Below are 25,373 nucleotides of genomic sequence, written 5' to 3' on the forward strand. Positions count from 1 at the left end.
CATAAGTTTAGCCTGTTTTGCTGATTCGATGCTGATGATAGTTGCTCCAGAGCAAACGCTAATCCTTCTGGAAATATCACAACGCAAACAACTTTAACTTTTGGCATAATCTCTCTCACGTAGTGACTAAATAAATTATTAACAGAAAAGAAAATCAGTGATTCTCATGAATACCAATACTATAAAATAGACACAGAGTGGTGGGCACTGTTTAACTTTTCACTTCTAAGCTGTAAGGAACAATGTAGATCTTGTGAGTGAGACTAAATATTTGTCTTGATTGAAAAATATTTGACCATCCATCTATAGCCATGGCCGCTGTATCTCTTTACCCACCTCGGCGAGTGGGGGAGTACATGTACAATGTCGACACCATGCGATTCGTCACTCCATGGCGTCACATCAGGCCCTGGACCACGCCCTACTCCGCCCGTCGACGTGACCCAGAGGGGCGCACAATCTCCACAAGGTCTACCCTCCGACTGCCAGTCGCTAGGGTAAAGTATAGACTTCCTCGGGACACCAAGAGTAACGTAGTTGGGGTGGTTGTGTCCAGGCACGGCTGGCCCGTTGCTGCTGCTCAAAAACGCCCGCTAGATGTTGCCGATACCTTTACGCTCTTCGACAACGTCCAAGTAAGATTCGACACTTGCGGATGGTACACTTACACAAAACCTAAATCAGCTGTAAGTATGATTATAGTTTGTGTTTTTAAATGGATCAATATAAATAGTTTGTTCGTTCGTTTATCTGTTTGTTTGTTTGTTTGTTTGTTTGTTTTTTGTCTCGTTTGGTCATAACTTTTTCACCAGATTTAGTGTAGGTCCAAGGAAAGGGTTTCCAAAAGTTTACATAGCCCTACTTTTTAAACATTCATTTTAAAATAGTAATGAACAAGAGGAAAGCCGCTCGAATTTTCTATATTATTTTAACAGAAAAACCGCAGAGATTTTAATTACTTTACTGTTCAAATTGTACGACTTCAAAGATTTTGAATTGTTTTGATGATGTGTGTGAAAATACATCGCAAACTAATTGCACTTGCATAACACCTGTCCAATTACTTTGTCCTTCGATCTTTCCAGAAAACATGCAATAATAGTTTTTCAAAATGTTAATTTGATGTTCAAGCAAGCAGGGGGATTACAGTTTAATTATCTGGAATTTCGTGTTATTGTCTCTAAAAATAAATTGTTTTTTAACCAGGCTCAAGGGCATGCAGCGGAGGTGGAAAACAAACAACGCTGATTTTTCAACCCAATGCCTGTAGGGCTCTACATCTTTATTGTTTAAACAATGTTCAGAATAGTTCAATCGAAGGCAATTAATAAAAGTATCGCGGACTCAGGGGGGGGGGGGGTGGTGTTAATTAAACTTTATAATATTGTGCCTTCAAAGATAAGTTGACAATATAAATATCACAGTTAAGTGACGTTTTTTTGATCGATATAACCATCTGCATGCCCTGGGTCATTTTGGTAACTATTTCTCTTTCACTGTTTTGATGAGAACAATTCTGAACAATTCTTTGTGATGCTTTTGAATTTAATAAAGACACAGCTTTCATTGAGTTTTGTGGCTTCTAAAAGTTGTGTCAGTATCAAGAAACAATATGAAAAGAAGCAATTAATTGAAAACCGTAAACAATATGGAATTGTTATTCAGTTTATTTTTACGATGCTTCAATCTTTTAATGGCAGCATTGAAGCTCCCAGACCTTGCTCTTTCGCATTTGGTGATTCTTAACTATCAACAAAGTCTTTGTTAAAAGAATAATTATGTTGTAGTTATTAATAAAAGGTAGGCCCTATTATCGTATGTACCTCTCAGTACGTTGAGTGCGCCCCTTCTTCAGACGGCACCAACATCGGAGCGTGCAAAATCACCGTAATGCCCTACACCTTTTTCGTTGATTCTCATCGTTTAAACTCTTAATTAATTAGCAGCGCTAGATGTTGAGAGTCCACACCATGATACCATTCATTTAACAGATCCTTTCATATCCTGCAACCTTCTAACCAAATCATGAAATCAACCCGAGGCTGGATCTGGCCATGCGGAGGAAGGAAAGACATCTTGTCTCCGTGCGCAGGTGTGTTCGCAAAGGCCCTAGGCCTCATACTCAGCGGCTCGGCAAGCAGTGGTTTTTCCCAAATTAATGTTGGCAAACAGGAAATATCTTAATTTATTTAATGATGCGCTATCATCTTACTGTACACCATGATTCCCAACACGAAGTGGATCATAAAGTTTCCAATCCACACCACACTGACAAAGTTAAGCCTCCTGTGTCCATGGTGACAGTAAACAACTGGTAACAATAAACCGATAGGTGGCGCCGTACTGACCACCACTGACTGATTAGACAGCGCACACCCAGTCGTCTCTATGCGGTAATTCAATATTGACACAGTGATCACGGATCCGTGCACTGATCAAATAACACAACGTGTAAAGACTAGTTCGAATGGCACACATAACACATTACGAGGGGATGTTTACGTTCTAAACAAGGCAACAAGGGACAAGTGTAGTCTAGTTCTATTTTAGTAAGAACAATGGTGGTACTGTTCATCGACTAAATGACTGAACTCTAAACTGGAAAATGATGGTTAAAAGCTGCTACCAGGGGATCCTCAATAATTGTTGTCACCGGGCCGGGACAGAGAGTGATACAACAACGTGATCGACGGGGTGTCCGCGCTCTGCCAAGGCACCCACTGCACTGGTCAACGTCCCACGGCCTGCTTCTTCAACGACAACCGATCAACCAACCGACCTCAACCACAAAACACAATAATGACAAACATCAGCTAAGGCATATCAACGAGAGTTAAACATGTAGATGCCGGTTGTACAACCTAGCTTTCTAAAAAGGTAAGTATTTTGTTTTATTTCCAACGTTTCGTAACTGTTTTTGTGCAATTGTACTGCGAGTGCGATCGATGACACAAGATTAATAGAGATATACACTGGTTTTAGATTGAAGTGTGTCATTATTGTTTGCCATGACAAGCATATCACTCAGGAAGTAGCTTTTGTAGAGGGCCTATACTATCAATAACTATAAATGAATATAAAAACTTCGATCTTTTGTTGACGACTACACTTTTTGTGTTGTAAAGATAAAGTTATGTGAATTACAATACTAACATGACTAACTAGACTAATGCAATTGAGGCAGTAACATTACATATAATAGATAGGTTTTAATCAAGTGAAAAAGTGTTCAATCAACTTATTCTAACTTGAGTCAAGGTACCTTATATACATTTATTTAACAATACTCTTACTAGTGAAGTTTCAAAATATGAAACCCCATTTTGAATTTTGATAAGGCAAGATCGAGAGTTTCTAGTGGGATTTGGTCAAATATAAGTCAAGCAAGTCTTTCTATTTGTAATCTTAGCTCATTTATTTTGCGGGAAGTCCAAGTTACTCTACAAAGGAAATTAAAGCTAAACGTGTAGGCCTAAACAATTTTATCTCTTTCTTTTCTTTCAGATATTTTCCTGTATAATACACCTCTTTGTGAACTTTCAAGAAACCTTCCAGACTTGAGACACATTCTGCTGACTTTCTCAACCACCATAGAGGGTGAATTTTTAAAAAGTGCAATCATGCTGGATCCCACACTGCCGTGGTTAGCCGTTGGCTACAAGAACTTCAAGCAGGAAGACTTCTGCCAACGACAGATCAAAGATGAGATGAGAAAATACAGGATAGACACTACTACAGATGTCCTCCGATCAACAACTCCCCAAGGTCAACAACGGCGTCGTGTTAAGAGTGCAACTTGCGCAAGATTTATCCCTCGGTGCGGAAGCAACTGGCCTGCATACACCTCTTCACCAGCGAGACCAAATAGTGCCCAGTCTTACCATCATAAAACAACTTTTGCAGATCAGATTGCGGAGCGAGCTCCTTCGCGACAACGACGCCCTCGCAGTGCATTTGTGACACATAAACCATCGCTTGCGCAGAACCGCAGCATCAGCATGGTGGAGCGAGAGCATCATGAAGAGAAGATGATCAGATTGTTTGTGGATGACAGAGACAAGAAGTGTGCATTTTGTCCGGTGGAGTGCCGGCCAAAGTCAAGTAGCTCTAACAGGCCTACCTCTTCAACTGGTCTGGTTGCAGCCCAACTACCTACACATTATGATAGATACGTGTACAGCACAAGACCAAGAACAGCACCAGCCACGGTATGGGTGCTGCTAAAATTAGGGGTTTAGTCTCGATTCTTAAGATGGTGCCTCATTTTGCTGTTATGATGCAAGTTTCATGAAAATCTGCACTAGATCTGTCTTTTAATGTAGAGGTCCTACTGAACCACAAATAGGTCTAGTACGAAACCTACCTTTCTTCCTTTTCATCATACTTCTTTACCTAGTTTTTTTAGGAGGATGAATTGCTGGGCTGCGTTAAAAATGCATAGAGTAGTTTGGGGAATCATGAGGCTAAAGCAACTGGTCACTAGCCAGTGGTCCAGTGCTTATTCCGAGCCCTGCCCAGTGTACACACTAATCATGACACACAATCATGACAATTTGTAAAAATTAGTACAATTTATTGTCTTTCCACAAGTTCAGCTTAAGTGCCAGTTAGTAATATCTTTATATCCTAACTGTCAGTGTTTGAAAAGCAAAAGACTGCATCATCGACTTTGTTTAATGCTTTTCATTGAATATTTTATAAGTGTTTGTTTTTACACTCGAGTTGTTCCGAAATCCCCCACTTTGATTTGGCGGTTTCAAGTGTTGTTTTCAGGATCATTGCCAGTAAGTGTTTTGATGTACTTGTTTTGTCAGCCAGGTGTCGTGTTCCTACCTCATGGGTAGACCATACAAAACAAACAAACAAAAAACCCAACCCTTGTTAGACTTTCCGATAACATGAGTCTCTGGTTCAGACTCTGTGGTCATATTACAAAGACTAGAGTTTAATAACAGCTTTTATTTCAATTAACAAAATTCTGAGTGTTGACACTGTCTGGGTGCTTGGAAAAAACACAGGCTGCCCCCCCCCCCCCCCCCTCCCGACACAAGGAATGTTCTTAAAACATCAATAAAGGGTTTTATCAAGTTTGTTATTATTATGGTTACATGTATAGTTTCTTATGTCTAGTACAGTATGTTGAATGCAATTTGTTGAAAAAAACCATTCCTCAAAATTGGACAATGTTTTATTTCAATTCACCTGAATGGTTTGTAATCCTGCAAGATGCTTACAACAAAATAAAGGGAAAAGAGAGAATTTTTTGTGGCCCTTTTCAAGCTTGGCCTTATTGGCTCCATGGGCCTGTTTGAAGCTTTGTTCTAAAGAGCACACATTTTCAAAACATAAGATAATATTGGAGGATTGATGCCAAATGAAAATGGATGGCCCTGATCAGGACGCCCATATCTGGCCATCGGGGCAGAGAACAAGGACCGACTCCCGGGTGGTACGCCCCGGCGAGTAGCAGGGCCGTGCTGTTGTGTGTGTTAAGCGCCTGCTGTGGGCGAGTGCAGCGAAACTGCCTTCATAGGCTATCCGACAAGATTACTTCATGACGCTCAATGTGAAATACATGCTTTTGAGCTTTGATACTGTGCCCTTAACTTACCTTTCAGTATATCATTTGATTACTTTTTCTCTTGCTTTCCAACTGTCGACAATAAATTAACCTACATTCCCACAGTCTCAACTTTCAACTTTCTGTCAACCTTTGAAATTTAAAACCGTTGTTTTTTTCCTTTAATTTCCAGAGGCGGGAGTTTCTACAGTTACCAAGAAAAAATAATGTAAGTTGTTTAACCTTTGTTTTATTGCTGGGCCGTGTTCTTGTAGATATGGTACATAGTCAGGAAAGCTTTTCAATCTCCTAAGAGAGGTTTGTAAGAACTATATGTAGAGCAGCTTCCTCCAATAAAGAAAAGGATTGATTGTATAACACTCCTGGCTAAATTACCAGAGGAATAGTTTTTTCTTCATCTGCAAATGATCAGTTGGTTCTCTTTATAAATAACAAGATTGCTAGGACTGGCCAAATTAGGAATCTTGTTATTAGAGGACATAAAACAATTGAGATTTGGGACTTCAGAAATCTTTATAACAAAACTTAATAGTATGTAAGGGTACATTGTATTGTACACAGTGCTAATATCGGCATTCTTGCAGAGGGGTGAAACCAAAGTGTAATGCAAAGTATTTCTTCTGAATTTCCCGATACCATGGATGGACAGTGCTAGGTTTCTGGCATCCTCAGTAGTATGATTATTTGATCACATCATCACATTATCAACGCGTCCAAGCACCACAACAATAAGATTAAATACAGTGTTTGTAGTAAGGCTTCCCTCTGTATTGCATAAGACTTTGGACTCGGGAAGTTTGCCCGACTCCCACAGAGTAATGTATAACCTGCTTCATACACACTCAATGCCTAATTCTGCAGTTTTCAAGGACCATTGTGGATTAGATTAAGTGTAGTGCCTATCGATGTTTGAATAGCATCTTGTAGCCACGGTAACCATTGAACAGTGTGTAAACTGTAGAATCACTTACAGTTACACTGGGAAAAGCGATAGAAATAAACTTGCTACTAGTCTTTCAAAGCTTTATATTGGACCATATCACGATTGGTTATTGGAAGTTTTTCAAGTATTCTGATTTAATATTTTTCATTTTTTTTTTAGATAAGCTAATATTGATGGTATTTAATAGTCTGATTTCTAACATAGTAAGTATGTCTAAATGAATTTGCCAACATTTTTTTAAAATACAGATAAGACGTGGTCAAGTACCTCACTACACCAACTTTGTGAAGAGGGTAGAGCTTGGTGTGAAGGATGGTTCCCCACCTCCAAGGAGGCGAATAGCCTTTGAGGATGAGCCAGTCAAGCCCCGGTCACCTACCCCTGTGGAGTCTTCACATGAAGATGTTGAGGAGGAAGAGATGTTGCCGTCTGTTGGGAATGAAGAGGAGGAGGAGTTTGGTGAGTAGGCGTGTTGTGGTATAGTGGATAATCCAAATCAAAACAAATTCCAAATGCCCCAACCCTCAAACAAACATCCCAGCAAACATGCCAACAGTAAAAGAAATTCTTCATTCAAGCAGAGTATAATGTTTGAAACATTAAGACCACACCGGCTCTTCTCAGAGCCAACACTCACCCAAAAGAGATTTACACATTGGTTGTACCTGCAAGTTTACTATATAGTTTCTTCCTATTTATCCACACTATGCAAAGCTTTTAACAATACTTATTAAAAAAAAATTAAATAAATAACATTTAATTATGTAACATCAAGACAAAACAATACTCACATTCCAGTGACTTTTGCAGAGTCACATGTGAAATAAAACTCTTTCTGCGACTTGTAGCCATTCCAGACCTGGTATTAGTAGTTTACTGTAACAGCATGCTGTGATTTTTATAGGAGGATGACTGACTCTGTTACTGTTTGCTGCTTAGGCACAGCCGATGAGGTTTACCTAACATACGTTGTATGCTAAATGGTTGTGCGAAGTCACTTGGTACAGGATACCATTTTAAAATAAGAGAAATAAACTTTCACGATGTTTCCACTTACCCAATTACTTACCCAACAGGATTTGAGTCTTTCTTTTTGCTGTGTATTTTCTTCTCAGATGATGTATCAATCCATATTCCGTCACCCACCGACCATCTTCTGGTACCAGAATCAATTCAATCTGAACAACCGTCCACTGATGAAATTCAAGAGGCGTGGACTGAACCTAAAGCTCCAGTAAGTACCTGTTAACCTCGGCATTTTATACAAATTTTCTCAATTCTCAATTCTAAACTTTGCTTTCCTTCAATTATAAAACTCATTACAATGGAATATCTGTTTAAAAACTATACTAATAGAAATGAAACCTCAAAGCGTTCTAGTTTGAACTTTTAGTAATCAGCATAAATAATTTTGCAACTTTGATGCTATGTGAGGTCTTGCGTACCTTCTGGTTAATTTTAAGTGCAGTTACGTATACTGATAATTTAACCTCCATAAATCATTTACTGTTTACAGACCCCCTCCCCTGCAATATCTGGGAGAAGCAGCCCCGTCCCTATTGTTGATGACACTCCTGAGCAGCCTAGCCCACCCCCAAGGGAACCAACTCCTCCCCCTCGTGAACCAACACCACCCCCTCGAGAACCCACTCCACCCCCAAGAGCACCAACCCCACCTCCACGGGAACCCACCCCACCTCCACGGGTACCCACTCCGCCCCCAAGGGAACCCACTCCACCCCCAAGGGAACCTACACCACCACCAAGGGAGCCCACTCCACCCCCAGAACCCAAGCCAAAGAAGGAGGTTAGGATTCAGGAGACGCCCATTCTCCCTCCTGCCAAACCCAAGACTGTTCCTCAGCCCACACCCAAGTCGTGTCTGGTGAAGAAGACAGAAGTACCCAAAGAGCCTGAACCTAAGGTTAGTATTTAAAGTTAGTGCTTCCCTGGCTGGTTCCCTGAAGTCTTCCTCAGGTCTACTTCTGGACTGTGTTGCCAATCACCGTAGACCTGTGTGTAGTTGCATTTTCATGTGTCCATTTCATTTGCGTGCGGAAAGGTCAGAAACATTGTTGCAGCTGCCAAATAGAATATCAAATTCCATATCAAACAATATAAGTTTAAATTTAAAAATCCTGTGGAACGAGAAACAAGAGTTGAATACACTTTTTATCTTGTTAAATAAAAACAAACTTTTTAATAGCAAGCAAGTCAGAAAGAAAACTAAAAATCAAAACTGCATTGTTATGCATATTGCTACCACTTTGTCGCTAATAATTGCACTCAACCGACACATTAAATTCTACTTACCAAGCCATGTGTTCATCAAGGTCTTGCCGTTCCTGAGTTAGTGGCTGCGGCTGTACTTAAAAACAGAGGCTGCCCCTCATCAGCATTAGCTGCAGCCACAAAGTGCCACAAACATTTGTAATGGTTGCAACACAACTTTTTTGTAGCTCGAGCCTCAAGTAGTCCCCACTCCTGAGGTAACCCCGGTGGAGGAGGAGAAACCTGAAGAGGTTGAGGTAGCAGTGGAGGAGATTGAAGAGGAGCCTCAAGAGGAAGATAAGAGCAAGGAGGAGAAACAGCCTGTGGAAACAAGGTATGAAAATGCAGTGAAATCTTTTAGCAATTTTACAGTAGATTTGATGAGCAACCATTTAATCCATAGCAATGGGAAAATTCGGAAGCTGTTCGATCCTTTATGTAGCTCTGAACAAGCTTATAGTTTCAGTGAAGAATAGATTAACCTGGCAAGTTCCAACCTAGTGTCTCCAATGTCTCCGACATGTACAATACAACTGGTTTGTGAGAATCTCGCCATCATTTCAGGAGACTTAATGTTTGCAATCTTTCAAGCACAATCAGGGCACTTTTAAAACAAAACTATATGACAAGCCAATTGACAATGCAATCTACATTGAAAACAACACATTCATTATTCTTTTACAGAAAGCCTGAGAAGAAGAAACTCGGACCAGCTCCAAAGTTCAAAGTTGACTTGTTCTCTATGGACTCGGGTGTAAGTAGCTGCTTATAAAATTCTCTTCCACATTGCTCCAAACAATTAAAGCCTGAAATAAAAGTCTGGACAAAAAGTTTGAATTACATGTAATACACACAGAATATTTTTTTTTAAATAATACTGAGATAAAGTCATCGGTTTTGTATATTTCTTAAAGCAATGCTGTTTTCAATTTAATTTAAATTCTGACTTGTTTCTCTCGACATTCCTTTTTTTCTGACGAGCCAGAGCAACAGCAGCCATGTAAATTAAAATGATTCTCTTTATGGTTTCATCATTGCATAGTTTGTCAAGAAATGTGAAGCAAAGCTTTCTTTCCATAACTGTTGTAGTCTTTTCAAAAATCTTGATGTGTTTTCAAAGTGATGCTGTGTGACTGATTTTGCTTTGTGAAGCTGTCAATCATTTGAACTCCCTGTACTGATTATTTATAATCTTGTGTAGACCTTTTCTTTTCAAGGTAACAGCCCTAAGTTTTGTCATTCAGTGGTTAGCAAAACACATGTGAAAAGCAAGTCAAAAAGTTACATGTTCTTTTCTACGTAAATGATCCAGAACAAAACTAGCTCAGTGCATTTCCAGTTGGCTGGCTCGTTTCTGCAATCTGGAGCCAGTTGTGTGAAGTGGGATAACATATCAGTGGAATTATGAACGAGATATGAGAACTGCAAACAATTCAAATTATACAGTGCTAGTCATTTATACATTGGTGTAGGGCAAATAGAATTGTTATTCCCAGATACAAGCACAGGTTTGGATGATTATTTTTTTGATTTTTGAATAATATTTCATTCAGACTTAGGATTGAACAGGAAATCTCCTGGTTTGAAAAACATTGCTGTTTATTTCATTGCTTTGTGACTTCTTCCTCCTTGTTTTATGATGTATCTGCCTCGTCACGATTCCTGTACAGGCCATGAAAGTATGTATCATTGCAGCATGTTTGAATTCCTTCATGCACAAAGTCACCACTAACCATCCTACTGACCATTCATTATCATCCTGTTGGGTTTTGAATGATGGATGTGTTATGCCAGCCAACAATATGTGGTGATTGTTGTACACTACAGAAGTTCTGTGCATTAAAACTCCATCATTTACACAACCCATTATGTTGAATGATTTTGAATGGTTGGTCACCTCACTGGCAAATGTACGTGTGGCCATTTTTTATTCAGAACTGCAGCTTGCATGTGTGCCATGCAAAAGACTCCTTGCATAAGAAGTTAGAAACAACGCCCTCACTGAGGTCAGAGGGAGAACAAACATTGGCTGACAGTTGTGTGTGCTACGTATACACACATGCACATTTCTCTCGTTTGAACTCAGTGATGGCGTCCATATGCAAAGGGGTCTATTAACTCAAATGAAATGTATGTGCACCCCAGCTATCGCATAATGTTTAACCTCCACTGCATTCCGCTTACCAAATGCCTGAAAGGGTCAAAGGTTAACATCCTTATAGCTAATGGTAAAGACCAGTTCATAATGTGTACTTATCACAGACACATAAAAAGAGTGAAAGCTTTGAGAACCTCTAATTTTGAGACAACCCTTGATTGCTGGAAGTACAGTATGAACTGGTCTTACAGGTGTAAAGAGCTCAGGCAGCATATCAGGTATTGTTATGTTGTATGATTTGTAAACCCTTCACCCCACCATCACAGGATACTCACCCCAATGCACCTCACAATCAACAAGAATTGACAAAAGATAGGAAAAGACTGCCTTTTGAGCAGTTCCTACACCCCTCCACGATGCCATCACATACCTCCCAACCCCATTGACTCTGCACCCCCATGGACCCAGCATTCCTCCCTCCAAACTTGGATAACATTTTTTGCTCAATTTGTACAAGCAAATTCAATCACGCTAACCACAACAGAGTTGCCTTAACATAATGGAGCACATGCTAACCTCCTTTTGCAAGTTGTATTTAAGTTTTGAATTTTCCCCCAACAACACAATTTATTTCAGGACGCATCCTGTAGCCTACCTTTTTGTGTGTGGCATATATTGTAAGGACATACCAGATAATACTAACAGAGGACACAAATTTGAAGTGCTGTCAAAATAATGCTTTTGGTATTAATGCAAAGGTTGCCTTTTATTGCCTTCCACTTTAATCAGCATTATGATGTATGAAAGATTGTAGGTCTCCTTGAGATTGTAGGTTTCCTTGAATTAGCTCCCAATACGGTATAGTGAATAGGATTTTCAAAAATTTCAGCCCATTTGTTAGTCAACACTATCATGAGTAATTGGGAGATAACATTGGTAGACGAGTATTTGTATTGATTTTACAATATCAGTTATCAGATATAGTTGAAGGTAAAGCAAATAACCCCTTGTGATCTCAGGAAATATTTCACAATGTGCACCTTAAAACGCACAGCACATTTAAGTCATCACAGCCATTTTTAATCAAATTGTTTTACATTGTGTGGTTCATAATTATCTTATTGCTATGAGGTGATTTAAATGTTATCTTCACAATTCTACACAATCAGTTTAAAATGAGTGTTTGTGTAAACAGTCATATGTCACAATAGCATATCCCAAAGTTCAAGTTATTGCCAAGCTCACAGAGAGATCTTCAATTGGTGCGTCTCTTTAAAGTTCATTAAACACTTCTTAAATAGTATGTTTGCATAAAATCTATTAAGGAAAAGTGTACGCACACAGAACAAGCCCCGTTGAAATGGAGCATGAGTCAAAGTTTTTTTTAATCGAGCAAAAGTAAGTTTCTGCAACTGAAGAAAAAGTGTAAGGACATGTTTTAAGTATGCCATGAGGTTTTTTAGTAACTTTCCAATCATTGAACCATAACACTTCACCCATCCATTGGTGGCAGGAAAACATGGTAATTAACAATTTAACTTACCTGCAAAGTTTCATGATTGAAATTATCATCAAAATTATATTTGTATACAGAACACCACCTAGTAAAACAACACAAGCAAACTAACAAACTTTCAGATTTAAGTTAACTTTTATGAAACAAGCTTGATGTTTCCAAACCATCAACCACCCAAATTGGGTTGTTTTGGTGGCTAGTTAATGCTTTATTGAATTACAGTTTGAAGCATGATGATTGGTATGACTGCACTTGTTCATAAACTAATAATCTACCTCACCTTTAAGCAGTAAAGCAATACTATACATGTAGCTTTATATTACACTGTAATCAGTAGCAATCAGAAGGCATCATGTACAGAAATGATTGGCATTAGAAGCCACCTTTATGACCTACCTCTATCAAAATCAGCAATAAGTATGAAAGGGTTGTGAATGGTAACCATTCCCTGAAATGAACAGGTGTCTAAATTGAAGTCATCACCAAGAAGATCCTGAAGTGGTGATTGTTAAATGGTTTCAAAACAAACAATGACAGGGAACAATGAAGAGAAATGGGTTAGCTGTCGACTAAATTTGCACAAAAATTATATCCCTCACATAGTTTATGTAGAATGGATCTGCTCGTTCCCTCAAAAACATTTTGATGTCACAAAAAGAGAGAAGTAATCGTGGCAGGTGATTCACCAACAAGTTTTGTTTAAATTCTCACTGAGTGGTTCACAGTCTCCAATTGTTTGTCTAGGAAATTGGAGAATGTTTACTGATTCTTTTTTGGGATTTAAAACTTTGCATTGGGAAATCGCACAGCCTCTTCGGAGCACCATGCAAATATCTTTTGCGTGTTATGATAGCTTTTGAGGACAAGCAGACTTTCTGATTGTTGGGGAAATGTATATGAGGACCAACTGGAGGCCTTTACAGCTACTGCTACGACTGTTGCTAAGGGTGTGGCTAAGTCAGTGCATGATAATGAGGAAATGTAGCCGTAGCTGTAGCCACCAATTCAGACATTGCCTAACTCTTTAAGAGATTTTTTGCTGGTGTTAAAGGGGTTAGGACTTGAAGTAAACAGTAGCTCGAGTATTAATTGCGAGAACAAAGGTTGCAACCCCAACTTATCACTTGTTTTAAGTTTGCATTCCTCCCAGCTGCATATACCTTCCTGATGCACAAATCTCTTACCTACATGTATTGTATTAACCTTTGACTGTTTCTTCTTTTGTTAGAATATCCTGGATATGGAGATGAAATTAAGAAGAAAAGGTGGAGACACCAAGACGTCCGACGGTGACTCATTTGCTGATATCCCTGAATATCTACTCAAGGTTTGTTGATCAATTGCTGCTTTATTATTGATTATTTTTTTGAAACGATTGTTTTTCTTCTCATATTAGGACCAATATTGTACATTATAGTGCCATTGCACACAGTTACAGTCTGCCAATGGTCTACCACTTTAGGATCCAAATTGCTAAGTGTTTATGTCACCTAAACTAAGCTAAGTGTTTATGTCACGCGTTCCATACTTGCATGGTCACACTGGGGTTCTGATTTCAAACGTTGTGCGACCATGATCTACCATGGTGCAAGGTGTAGTAGGTCAACATTATAAATATTGAGAATCTTGTGTCAGACGTGGTTAAGTATTTGTTCCTGTAGATGATGGGCTCCAGGGACTTGTCCTAAGTGGACCAAAGGAACTGCTTGTAATACTAATTATCTTCACTATCCCAGAGCATGGTAGGTGCATCTCAACATTTATACTACCCTGCTCTAATCATGAGCAGGAAACTAATTGCTTACCTTTGTGTTTACCCTTACCTTTGCAGAGGCGGCCACCCTGGCAAACCGGTCGTATGGCCCTCTCTCGCCGTGCCTGCCGCTTTGAGATTCCAATGGATGTTTTTGTACTGGAGAACATGTCACCAACCGAGTACCTACAACAGTACTGCATCGTCAGCAAACGTCGGCAGGCCATGTACCGTAGATCCTTTAGCAAGGTGGATAAAGATAATGACATGAAAATCAATATGAAGGTAATTTGATCTTAGGGTGATCATCAGTACGTCACATTTATTTATTTGTACCGTCCTGTCTAGCACAGGTTTCAGTACACAGATATTTAGCAGAGTGACATTGTGGGCTTTCCCAGTCTTTGCTTTTTCTTTCATCTTTCCGTACCCCACAATGTTAAAATGCACAGCAAGTACAGTTCCTACAACAAAATACCCCACAACATCCATCTTGTAAGCACAGTATTACTCATTTTACAATTAACAGTGATAACATTGATTATCTGTTGAGAATATTTAAAATATCCTGTGTACACATTTGTGGACTGTTCAGGCTCACAAGCAGAGCTGGGTTGCGGCAAGCAGTAGAATTGTTTAGATGTGTGTAACTCTTATGTATTTAAAAAAAAAGCTTATTTAAATCTACCCTCATTTCTCACTTTTCCTAGGAGTTTAACGCAGCTGTCTTGGAGGCCCTAGTTGGCACAGTACAACTGGAACAAGTTCAAGATGTTTTGACAATGATTCAAGCAGACAAGTTCCCTCACTTTGGACCAAAGCTTTTCTGTGCAATATGCTCACTCCTGGAGAGGCTTCACTACCGAGAGTTTGTGTAAGTCAGGATTTGTTTCTGTGGAAAGTCTTTAAAAAGATTAACTTATAAAGTTGTCTTTTCTTTCTTTAACAGTTTGATTTGAGCCGCATACTTGTACATTTAACAATATGGGAGTTAAGAGAAGTTTGTGGGAATACTTTTGAACACCGCCGTGAGGCTTCCAATAATTATCCGTAACAGTCATGGCAGTAAATAAATAGCAAACTATTAAATGACACCCAATTTACATGTGACATGTATTCCACCACTAAATTGCAAGGGTTAGTATACATGTAGCTTGTTCGCAACCATTTGTTCTGTTTTTACTTGCATTATTAAAAGCAGTCTAACTTTAAGGTCGAAGTTATAAAAACTGATGACAAAAGTATATTTTGGTAGAGAAAAACTATAATGCTCCATGTGGCATTGAACTCAGATCAACATTTGTTTATGTTCACTGATTTGTTTGTTTTTTTATCACAGAACGGAAGACACTGTTGACAAAGAGGGTCTGGTTGAAAAGGAAAAGGTGGAAGATGCTGATTTCCTGGCTCTGGATTGGAAATTTGATGGATGTGTAATCAATGAACCCCTCAAACGCCTCCTGTACATGCTGTAACTGATACAAATACTTTGTTGATTAACATGAAGGGTGTATGCATTACAGTGTTTGTAGCTGACAAAAACATGTGTGGATTGATACTTGAACATAACATGAACTTGCTGTTCAAATTGCCTCCTGCATGTTTAGCAGATATGACCATGCGTTGTTTGGTTTTGTGAATGTATGATTACCAGCCATAGGCCGCCTGCATACATGTATTAGCTGACAAGAACATCTTTGAGGGCGGATGTTGATATTGAGTTTGAAAAAGCCTTTGAAGGCCCTGGACACTATTGGTAATTAGTTGGCATAAAAACTTACTTGGTGACAAGCAATGGAGCTGTTGATTGTACAAAACATTGTGAGAAATCGCTCCCTCTTAAAGCCATTGGACCCTTTCGGTACAGAAAAAAAAAAAAAGTTCACAGATTTACAAATAACTTACAGGGTTTACAGAAGGTAGTGGTGAAATACTTCTCTTGAAATATTATTCCATGAAATGCTTTACTTTTTGAGAAAACAGTAAAACAATATCAATTCTCGTTAACGAGAATTACGGATTTATTTTAAACACATGTTATGACACGGTGAAATGCGCCGATACAAGGGTGGGTTTTCCCGTTATTTTCTCCCGACTCCGATGACCGATTAAGCCCAAATTTTCACAGGTTTGTTATTTGATATAGAAGTTGTGATACACGAAGTGTGGGCCTTGGACAATACTTTTTACCGAAAGGGTCCAATGGCTTTAAGAAACTTGGTTTTCGTGTATTTTTTCACTAAAATATTTGAATTGAATTCGAGACCTCAGCTGAGGTATCGAATTCAAGCATCTGAAAGCACACAACTGTGACAAGGTGTTTTTCTTCCATTATTCTCTCCCAACAAATAATTGAGTTCAAATTTCACAGGTTTGTTGTTTTATGCATGTTGAGATACACTAAAGTGAGAAGACTGGTCTTTGACAATATTACCAGTGGTGTCCATGCCTTTAATATATGCTTCTGAGGAGATAACTGTATTCAGGGCAAGATAATTGCTAAATGCCATCTAATCTACTTTATGTGCAAGTCGGCTCATACAAAACTTTTCAGATGCCAAAATGTCTTTCAAGAATATACAAACAAATTGAAAAAGGAGCAGTGGATTTACATATTTTAATAATGGAGAAGCAAGGAGTATTTTAAGTAAAACTACTTCATTATTCCCTCATACTCAATCCTAGTACATAAGATGTCTTAATTTTCTTTCAGAAAAAGGAGTTTCTTTCAATTTGTTTATGACAGTAACATTATTGATTGGCTTTGTATGCTTGAAGAATTGAGTAGGTTTACAACTTTTAATAACGGTGTGAAAGCCCCCCTCCCCTTTCTAGAGGGGGTGGCTGGGGGCAGAAGTGAGAAGTGTTGGTTTCCAAAAAGAACTGGGTTTTGAGTCAAAGGGGTGTCCCTCAATTCAATTGGTTCTTAACAAACTCATAACATCTCAGTTATGGAAAATATATTTGGTTTACGATGGCTGTTACCCATAATTCTACTCAGTTTTTACTTCCAAAAACTTGTAGTTTTTAATCTCTTTTGTATATTTGGATCAAATTCTATTTAAATTGAACAAAGGGTTTATAAATAAAAATAAAAATAAACTGTAAGTTTTTTGCACATGTTCTTTCAAAATTTAACTTATTACAGGTTCACACAGATTGTTATTATCTTCGATTATTGTCAAACTTAGAGAACTTGCTTTGTGAATAAAATATTAGAGTCAATTCAAGTAAAAAGTCTCCCTTTTATATTGTATTTATTTTTAAAACCGGCCATGTTTTGTTGATGTAAATTATTGCTTAAAGTATTTGTTGTTCTCTTTTTTGAGAGAGCTTAACAGTGACCCTATATTGTGGTCCCCATTTATGTAGTACCCTAAAACAATTAACCACACCTTATTGTTAGCATGGTAAATCTTTAAATATTATTATATAATTAAAGTTTACCCATTGACCTAATTTGTGCTCAGTTGCTTACACAAGCTTTGCTTATTGATGTGTCGGTTGATATGCTTCAAGACATGTTCTGCTGTATCACATTTAAGGTGCAACTTATTCTCTGTCATGGTCTTATTGATCTTTAGAAAACAATAATTAGTTGTTTACTTAATTAGTGTGAGGTGTGTGGACACTATCGTGAGACACCTAGACACCTCTAGATCTGTGTTATTATGCAAATTAGTTTCTTAAAGTACAGGAAGTAATGATGAAGTTGATCAAGAGAGGGCCTCATCTTGATAAAGTGTCATCACATGACACAAGTAGCCGCGCAATTGGAAGACAAAATGGACGACGTCAAAGTGTCTGTGTTTTACTCTCCAACAAATTCAAGTTTTTACCGACAGCCAAGGCTACAATTGCCACAAAAGTGTGGAGGTGAGTTACATAATTGATTGTGATCATGTTGACCATGTTTAAAAGTATTATTTACGCTGATATTGTGAAGAAACGTCGGGTTTTCGCAGCATAAAATGTAAAACAAAATAGCCCACACACGTCACTCTCTTTTTTCTTTCACTTTCATTTAACTCGATCGAGCTGCACTTGGCTTTATCATTGTCAGTGCTTTAATATAATTACTGTTGGTGTATTTCGATCAACACATCCCTTAATTTTACAATTAAATATGTAGGTCAACCATTGTCAAATGGAACCTACCTCTTCGTCAACAAATGTCATGATGATCTTCAGCCAATGCAGCTCCGCATCAAGATTCGAGGATATCGTCTCCCATCGACAGGTACATTTTCACCCTTGATTGAAGATACATCAAGAGATTTTATAAGTTTGAGACAAATTGAAAAGGACCTAATAATAAATCAGTTTTTTTAGATGCTATGTCAGATTTTTGGTCCCAAACATTACAAAATAGATATTTTTGAGTAAATGGTATTTCAAAGAGTAAAGTAAAGAGAAAAAAAGTAACGTTTAAACCGTTTCGGATAACTTTCCGTATGGCGCCACCACTTTTTCACTCATTTTTACAAAAAAGGATATCTCATTGAGGTAATTAGATACTAAATTATTTCATATCGAATGAAAAAGTGGTGGCGCCATACGGAAACTTTTCCACCGTTTCTTATAAAACACATAAGAATTGGTCACGTGATATATTGTCGGGACCCGAGCACTTTATTTCACTGCTACTAATAATTGGCAGACTTTTTTGAGCAATGGCTAAAATCAAAATTTTTAATCAAAATTTTTGGGTAAAATCGGCCAAAAATCTGACATAGCATCTTTAAGGAATAGTGAAGATTTATTTGACAAAAAAATAACAATTACAATAATAAATAGTAATAAACTTGCGACCAACCATGTGTAACATCTCTGTTGTTGGAATGTTGGCTCCGAAAGAACCTGTGTGGTTTTGACATTTGGAATTCTCTGCTCATTTAAGAAAAGTTTAATTTGATGCGTTCAATCAAAGATCTGCCGGTTTTCATTGGCAAATGGGCAATTAATCAACGTTGTATATTTTAAAGCTGATCAGGCATGCATGAATGCTTGCAACTTGTTTGATGTGAAGGATTTTAAAATGTTTTATTAATAAGGTAATAAATACAAAGGCGAAAAATTTATAACTTGGTTTACCCAGCTCACACTGAAAGTTTAAAATACTAACAAATAATAATAATGATAGTTGGAGATAACCATTTTGATCATGTCATATTTTAGTCAAAATCAGTTTTGTTCTTGTCATTTTTGTGATAAGCACTGCTTGCAAAAGCCACAGTTTAAAAACAAAACAAAAACCCAAATCATCTGAGTGTAGGTGCTTAAATCAATGATGAAATGAAAGGGAAAAGAATTGGATTAGTTTCCACCACTTTTTCACTCATTTTTACAAAAAGGGATATCTCATTGAGGTAAATTAGATACTATATTATTTCATATCGAATGAAAAAGTGGTGGCACCATACAGAAACTCTTCCAAAGAATTTCCTAAATCAATGTTGAAGTTTTCCAATCAGTAATTATTTTTAAAGCTAACTAAAGCTTTATTGTATTCTTTTTCGATATGTTACAGCCTGGGGATTGTCATCTTCCAAGGCGTCTGCTCGCCAATCAAATGTCTATGACCTGGCAATGTACACGAGTCTGAGAACGGTTCTCTCCTTTGTAAAAGGTAAGGGTAAATGCTGAACATTAAACCTGAACAGTTTTTCTGTCATTTTCTCTTTTATTAATCTTTTTCATCACTTGTTTTAGTGGCATGTCATGGCCGCGCGGATAAGAACACCGGACGCCAGCTTGCTGGTGTTTCTTATCAGCAGAGTGTAGGTTTGAGTCCTGGTCGTGACACGTGTCATTAAGCCACGCAACAATTATTGCTTTCATCATTCAGATTGGACGTAAACCATAGATTCTGTGTTTTGTATTATATGCAAGTTAGAGAGCCCTGTACACTTATCATTAAGGTAGAAAAGGGGTTTGCCCCTGCCTGGTTTGATTTGGCTGTGAATTTTCACACAGCCCTTTTAAATGAATGGGTCTCATACTTAAAAACATAGCTCCGCATACCTTACAGGAAAAAACAAACAGCACTTTAAGCGTTCATTGATCGATAAAAAGTGCTATGTTACAAGAACTCAGTATTGTTAATAACATCACTTTCCATAGTTATGCCTCACGGTCAAAATTTGAATGTCTTATCAACAATGTCAATACAATTTTTTTCCTGTATTTTCATCAAACAATAAGCTGTTTTGAATTGAGAAATTGACCAACTACAGCACATGCCTAAATCACTGCCAATACTGATCTTTTCCCATTACTTAATAGAAATTACTTTGATACAAAAAGCAAACACTGTATAATGATGTATGCCTATTTAAATAAATTTAAGTTGTCTATCTTGCTTGTCCGCAGTTAACTTGACTTGAGATCTACCAATCCACAAAGAGAATGTATGTTCAGTGAACGTCAACCTGTCCGAAGAGATGTGCTTATAACTATGAAGGTAAATTATAGGCCTACATTCAGGGGCTCATCTAGAGGGGGGGGGGGGGGGGGGGCTGCACAGGAAAAGTAGGTAGTTTACAGTCACAGTCAGATGATCAGAACAAAACTATGCACTCATTGTGACCCCCATAACATGCTGTTTGCACGCACTGAGGAAAATGTCAAAGAGAACACAGTTGGAAAATCAAAATCAGAACTGCATTGAATAATTGATATTGTTCAAACGCTTACACATGCTTTTTTGATAGTTAATCCACTGCAAGTACATATCTTATAACATAATTCCATAATGTATTCTCTAAATTTGAGACACCTTTGAATGTACATTGTAAATTGAACACAATACATTAACAAATATTTTGTTTGTTTTTTGACTTTTTGTAAAACAAATTTCATTTTTTTTTTTTTTGCATTTTAAAGGTGTCCCATATTCAGATGACTCTACCTATCGCAAGGTTCCCGATGCCTGCAAATGCCTATCACCAGCCCAATAACTTCCCACCACCATCGAGATATGGGTTAGGCCTACAGCGGAGGTAAGCAAAGTCAATCCCTGTGGGTAACATTCCTTTTGTGTCTACAATAACATCAGAAAGTTGTCTGTTTTTGTAGCACTGCTACAGACAGCACTCTTTCATCATATGTTACAACCTTTGTGGACTGGTACCAGATAAGTGGTTGTCCATACAGATTGGTTTAAAAGCTTTTAAAATTCAAAACATGTTTTGTAAATAAACACTATGCTATAAACATGCATATCACAGGGGGGAAAACCTTAAAGTGTTTTTTTTCTTGAAAGCATAACCACCTGTTATAAACTTTCAAATGTTGGTTAGATGGTGTTGATGCTTCGATGGAATGATTAGGAAAATGAAAGCAAACCTGAACTTAAAAGGATAAAGTCATAATTAAACTAAACCATACTATACCCAATGATGCACTTTTATTTCATTTAGAATAAAGTACCGACTCAGTTACTGTTCATTATTACTATCATTCAAGTTGGCGGAGTTTCTGTTTTGCAAGAAGGTTACAAACCAAATTGTATTCCTTCTCAAGCTATCTCAAGTTGCATTGCATTGTAGAAGGAGACCTAAAAATAGAACGGTATTGCTGAAGTAACATGATATGCCAAAAAGCCTGTAGAAAATTTGGTAGAATTGTGACATGTTGCTCAACTAAAACCACTTAATTTCAATTAGGATATTACAATTCAAGCAAATCAAATTTTTTATTAAACAAAGTTTACATTGATGTGTTGATGGGCGGGGCTGGGGTCATTTGACATTTCCCTTTGTTTCACATTTGTGTTGCTTCTACATACATGTTCATGTACTTTTCTTTAATCTTTTACAGCATGAGACAACTACATCTTAAAGGCTTTGCGGAGACCAACACATTTTGTCTTCAAGCATTCTACATGCCTACACATCAAGGAATAATGGATGAACAACCAAGCAGTTGGATTTCATTTGTAAGATAGTAAAGTTAATTATGTCATTTACATCTTAAATATTATCTACATGAATGTTTTTGTCACTAAACTATGTGTGCACCGTTTGCAAGCAAGCAATACTTTGAAGATCTGACGGTCAAATGTGCTGTGAAATAATAATAGTAATAATAATACAAGTGTCTTCTTACAGAGCTCATATCTTACATAGCTCATGTCACCCAGTGAAACCCCTGGCGCAAGGTGTGTGGGACTACGTTTGAGTTATGAGACCTAATCCTTTTACATAGCACCATTTAATGGTTTTAACTTGGTGCTGTGGCACTGTATACTGACAATCAAACCAACACTGGGGCGAACCCCTTCTCATTTTGATAAGTGCACTAGGTTCTTTTACGTGTGTTACACAACACACAGGACCAACGGCTTTATGTCCCATCCAAAGGATGACGCACCATGATTAAGTGCCTTGCTAAAGGACACAGCTGTCATGACAGATGCTCTTAACCGCTAGGCCACGATACGCCTGAAAAGTGCATCAGGCTGCTCCATCTGGGAGCATTGTTGACAAACTGTAGTTGTTTCTTGTTTAAGCCATGGACCACATTGGTTCAGGTAGGGAATGGCCCTGGTTCTACGGTAGCTGGACCCCTCAAAAAGGGCGAGGCAATAGCCCCTGTGATACCAAAAAGTGGGATGGACTATGTCTCGTACGTGCGAGTTTGCCTTACTTTTTACTACCAGGATGATTAAATTTGTCTTAACATTAAATTGCTTGCAAAGTGCACCTATTTTATTGACATACTTAATTTAAATTAAACATATTACCTACATAATATCAATGACTCGTAATTGGTCTTGATTTCTGAATTCTTGATTTACAAAGGTCATAACAGACTACAGTTGAATATAGTGTTTTCAATTTTAAAGTTTACTTCGTATTTTGTGGTTGAACAATGAAAAATGAACAAGAGTGGGATTGGAACCCTATACCTTTGAATTAACATGCTAGTGCCTAGAGAATGAGGATGTGATTCACAAGAGGGCGCTGTCAGAAGTTTGTAAACTGTTTGCCATGTGCAGAATCTGTGTGGGGACAGAATTTCCTGTCACACCGACACACTACCAACCGAGCTAACTTAAGCCCTCCATATTTTGTTGATATCTTTGTGGTAGCTTGTATTTTGGGAACAAAAATGTCCTCAAGTTTGATTTTATTGTGACTGATGGCTCTGGAAAAAAAAGCTTAACTTTGACCCAACAAGTTAAAAAGTGGGATTTGGGTGTTCGTCTTAAAATGTAAAAGATTTCTGAATCACTCCTTTCACAAATGCTAGAGAAAACATTCTTCATAGATGCCAAAATGTTGAATTTTGTCTAAGGATAAAACAGCGGACATTTTCATGGCAGTTGAGCATTGAGTTTCACAAAGTTTTGGGTTTGCTAGAGAGAATTACTTCTTTAAACCATTATGTACGACTGACAAAGATCAGAAAGGTAATCAAATGTGCTTGTATGTGGTGTAAAGATATCCTGAAAAACACACGTTTGAATAAAAATGTCAAGTTCTGAACTTTGCTGAATTTCATTTAAAATGTTTTCAATCAATAAGGAAATCGAGTCATAATTATGACTATAACAAGATTTTAATTGTGTGAAAAACAATCATTTTGAAAACCCTTATCCAGCGCTTTTCTAAAAAATTTACAAAAAGCTGTGTTATGTATATCACTCATTGGGAGCTCCAATTTGTATAGTCGCTTTGTTGCAGCTTGAAGTATAACAAAGCAAACTCCCAAGCATGACATCAAAGCATTGTCAGTTTGACGCGCGCCGTCAACTGCAGAAGTGCTTTTAGTTTTTCAAAACCTTGAGTTTGGGGCCTGATCTTCAATTGATAATTACGAAAAATTCAGAAGTGTACTAATATCAAAATTACAATTAAATGGTGAACATTATAAACAAGTTAAAATAGGATTTATGTTTATAAACATTCAGCTCAAGTAGATGTTAAAATAATATGCAAAGTGGTCAAATAATGTGTTACTGGTTCTGGCAAAACCCTTTAATGAATAATTACAAAGGTGAACTGTTGATATTGTTAAATACCAACAATTATCTTTCTGTTTATCATAATGTAGAAAAAGTTTGGAGTGGCGATATGAAAATCTTTAATTTGTTCTTGCCTTCCTTGGTTGACCTTTCAGGTCTATAACATTAATGAAACATGGAAGTTTTGAGACTTGTAAGACAGCAGGTTTCATTTTGAATTGTCAAAATCCAAATCATTATTGTGCCTATCATTTCTGAAAGAATAAACAGTGTAATAGTTTCCTGGACATAATTACGCAGTTTTGTCACTTTTCTCTAAAATTACAAATTGGCAGAAGAAAATGTTTCCCACAATTGAAATTAATTACGTGAAAACATTTGAACCAAAGCTGAAATTTACACAGCTTATAGCAGTGAAAAGGACCAACTTTTCTTTTTGATCAGGTTATTTCATGTACTGACAAAATATTGTTCCTTTAAGTTGAATGTTAAAATTTGATTGTTTATATTATAAAATTGTATTATTTTGAGTTGTCAAATAAATTATTCTTAAAATGTAGCAAAACATTGTTCATTCCTTTACTTTTTGTGCTATTTGTCTACCAAAATTAATTTACTGAATCCCCTTCAACAACTCCTCTAACCCATAAACACATCTTTTAAACACCTTTAAAACATTATCACCACTTTAAATATTAATGTATTACACTTTTAATACAAAAAGTACCATGCCTTTATTTAAAATGTTATTAGTACCTTTAATACAACTAAAATAACTTATTTATATACTTCTTTTTCGGTGTAGTCATTACCTTTAAACCAATTCCACCAAACTAGTTGGCTTTTAAAAGATATATTCCTCTCAATCCAATAAATTCCTAAAACCCATGTAACAAATCAAAACAAATAATTATTTAATACATTTAATCAACATTGTACCATACACCTTTAAGTTCAATATTATAACACCCTTAAAACTAAATTAAAATTTAAATTTGGTTTAAAAGAAACTCAACACTCTAATTTGAATACAAAAAGTGCCACACCTTTAATCTACCTCGATTAAATAACACCTTTAAAACAAAATTAAATGTTATTAAGGAAATATACACAAACAATTATTTCTTTATTTCAGTTGAGTCCTATACCTTTAAATCAACATGAACTAATTCAAACCATTTTGTGCAAGCTGATTTACTTTTAAACCAATTCCACCCTACTAGTTGGGTTATAAGCAAAAT

General features: G+C 37.3%; 2 protein-coding genes across 4 annotated transcripts; both read left to right on the top strand.

Annotated features, from left to right (window-relative positions):
- Nucleotides 1–63: 63 nt before the first annotated feature.
- On the top strand, nt 64–17,377 carry LOC139938561 (uncharacterized). Of its 2 annotated transcripts, XM_071934133.1 has the most exons (12): nt 2,411–2,877; nt 3,505–4,208; nt 5,754–5,789; nt 6,773–6,983; nt 7,640–7,758; nt 8,041–8,448; nt 8,984–9,129; nt 9,480–9,549; nt 13,638–13,736; nt 14,241–14,447; nt 14,873–15,036; nt 15,502–17,377. In XM_071934133.1, exons 2-12 carry the CDS (start codon nt 3,621–3,623, stop codon nt 15,635–15,637), a joined length of 2,184 nt encoding a protein of 727 aa, XP_071790234.1. In that variant the 5' UTR covers nt 2,411–2,877; nt 3,505–3,620; the 3' UTR covers nt 15,638–17,377. The 2 variants fall into 2 exon arrangements, with proteins under 2 accessions (XP_071790235.1, XP_071790234.1); XM_071934134.1 differs by lacking the exons at nt 2,411–2,877; nt 3,505–4,208 and adding an exon at nt 64–686.
- A 559-nt stretch (nt 17,378–17,936) lies between these two features.
- LOC139938604 (uncharacterized) lies at nt 17,937–24,588 on the top strand. 2 transcript variants are annotated; one of them, XM_071934195.1, is made up of 6 exons: nt 17,937–18,038; nt 18,295–18,402; nt 19,693–19,791; nt 20,535–20,625; nt 21,048–21,163; nt 21,984–24,588. In XM_071934195.1, exons 1-4 carry the CDS (start codon nt 17,948–17,950, stop codon nt 20,546–20,548), a joined length of 312 nt encoding a protein of 103 aa, XP_071790296.1. In that variant the 5' UTR covers nt 17,937–17,947; the 3' UTR covers nt 20,549–20,625; nt 21,048–21,163; nt 21,984–24,588. The 2 variants fall into 2 exon arrangements, with proteins under 2 accessions (XP_071790296.1, XP_071790297.1); XM_071934196.1 differs by lacking the exon at nt 18,295–18,402 and having other exon boundaries at nt 17,965–18,038.
- The last annotated feature ends 785 nt before the right edge of the window (nt 24,589–25,373 follow it).

This window comes from Asterias amurensis, chromosome 6 (assembly GCF_032118995.1).
Source record: "Asterias amurensis chromosome 6, ASM3211899v1".
NCBI classification, from domain to species: domain Eukaryota; kingdom Metazoa; phylum Echinodermata; class Asteroidea; order Forcipulatida; family Asteriidae; genus Asterias; species Asterias amurensis.

Excerpts from the sequence above, each read along its gene's own strand:
- LOC139938561 (XM_071934133.1), top strand. The coding sequence starts at position 3,621 with ATGCTGGATCCCACACTGCCGTGGTTAGCCGTTGGCTACAAGAACTTC. Across the intron at positions 9,550-13,637 it reads TGTTCTCTATGGACTCGGGT|AATATCCTGGATATGGAGAT; the intron begins GTAAGTAGCTGC and ends TTCTTTTGTTAG. Across the intron at positions 13,737-14,240 it reads TCCCTGAATATCTACTCAAG|AGGCGGCCACCCTGGCAAAC; the intron begins GTTTGTTGATCA and ends TTACCTTTGCAG.
- LOC139938604 (XM_071934195.1), top strand. The coding sequence starts at position 17,948 with ATGGACGACGTCAAAGTGTCTGTGTTTTACTCTCCAACAAATTCAAGT. Across the intron at positions 18,039-18,294 it reads ATTGCCACAAAAGTGTGGAG|GTCAACCATTGTCAAATGGA; the intron begins GTGAGTTACATA and ends TTAAATATGTAG. Across the intron at positions 18,403-19,692 it reads ATATCGTCTCCCATCGACAG|CCTGGGGATTGTCATCTTCC; the intron begins GTACATTTTCAC and ends GATATGTTACAG.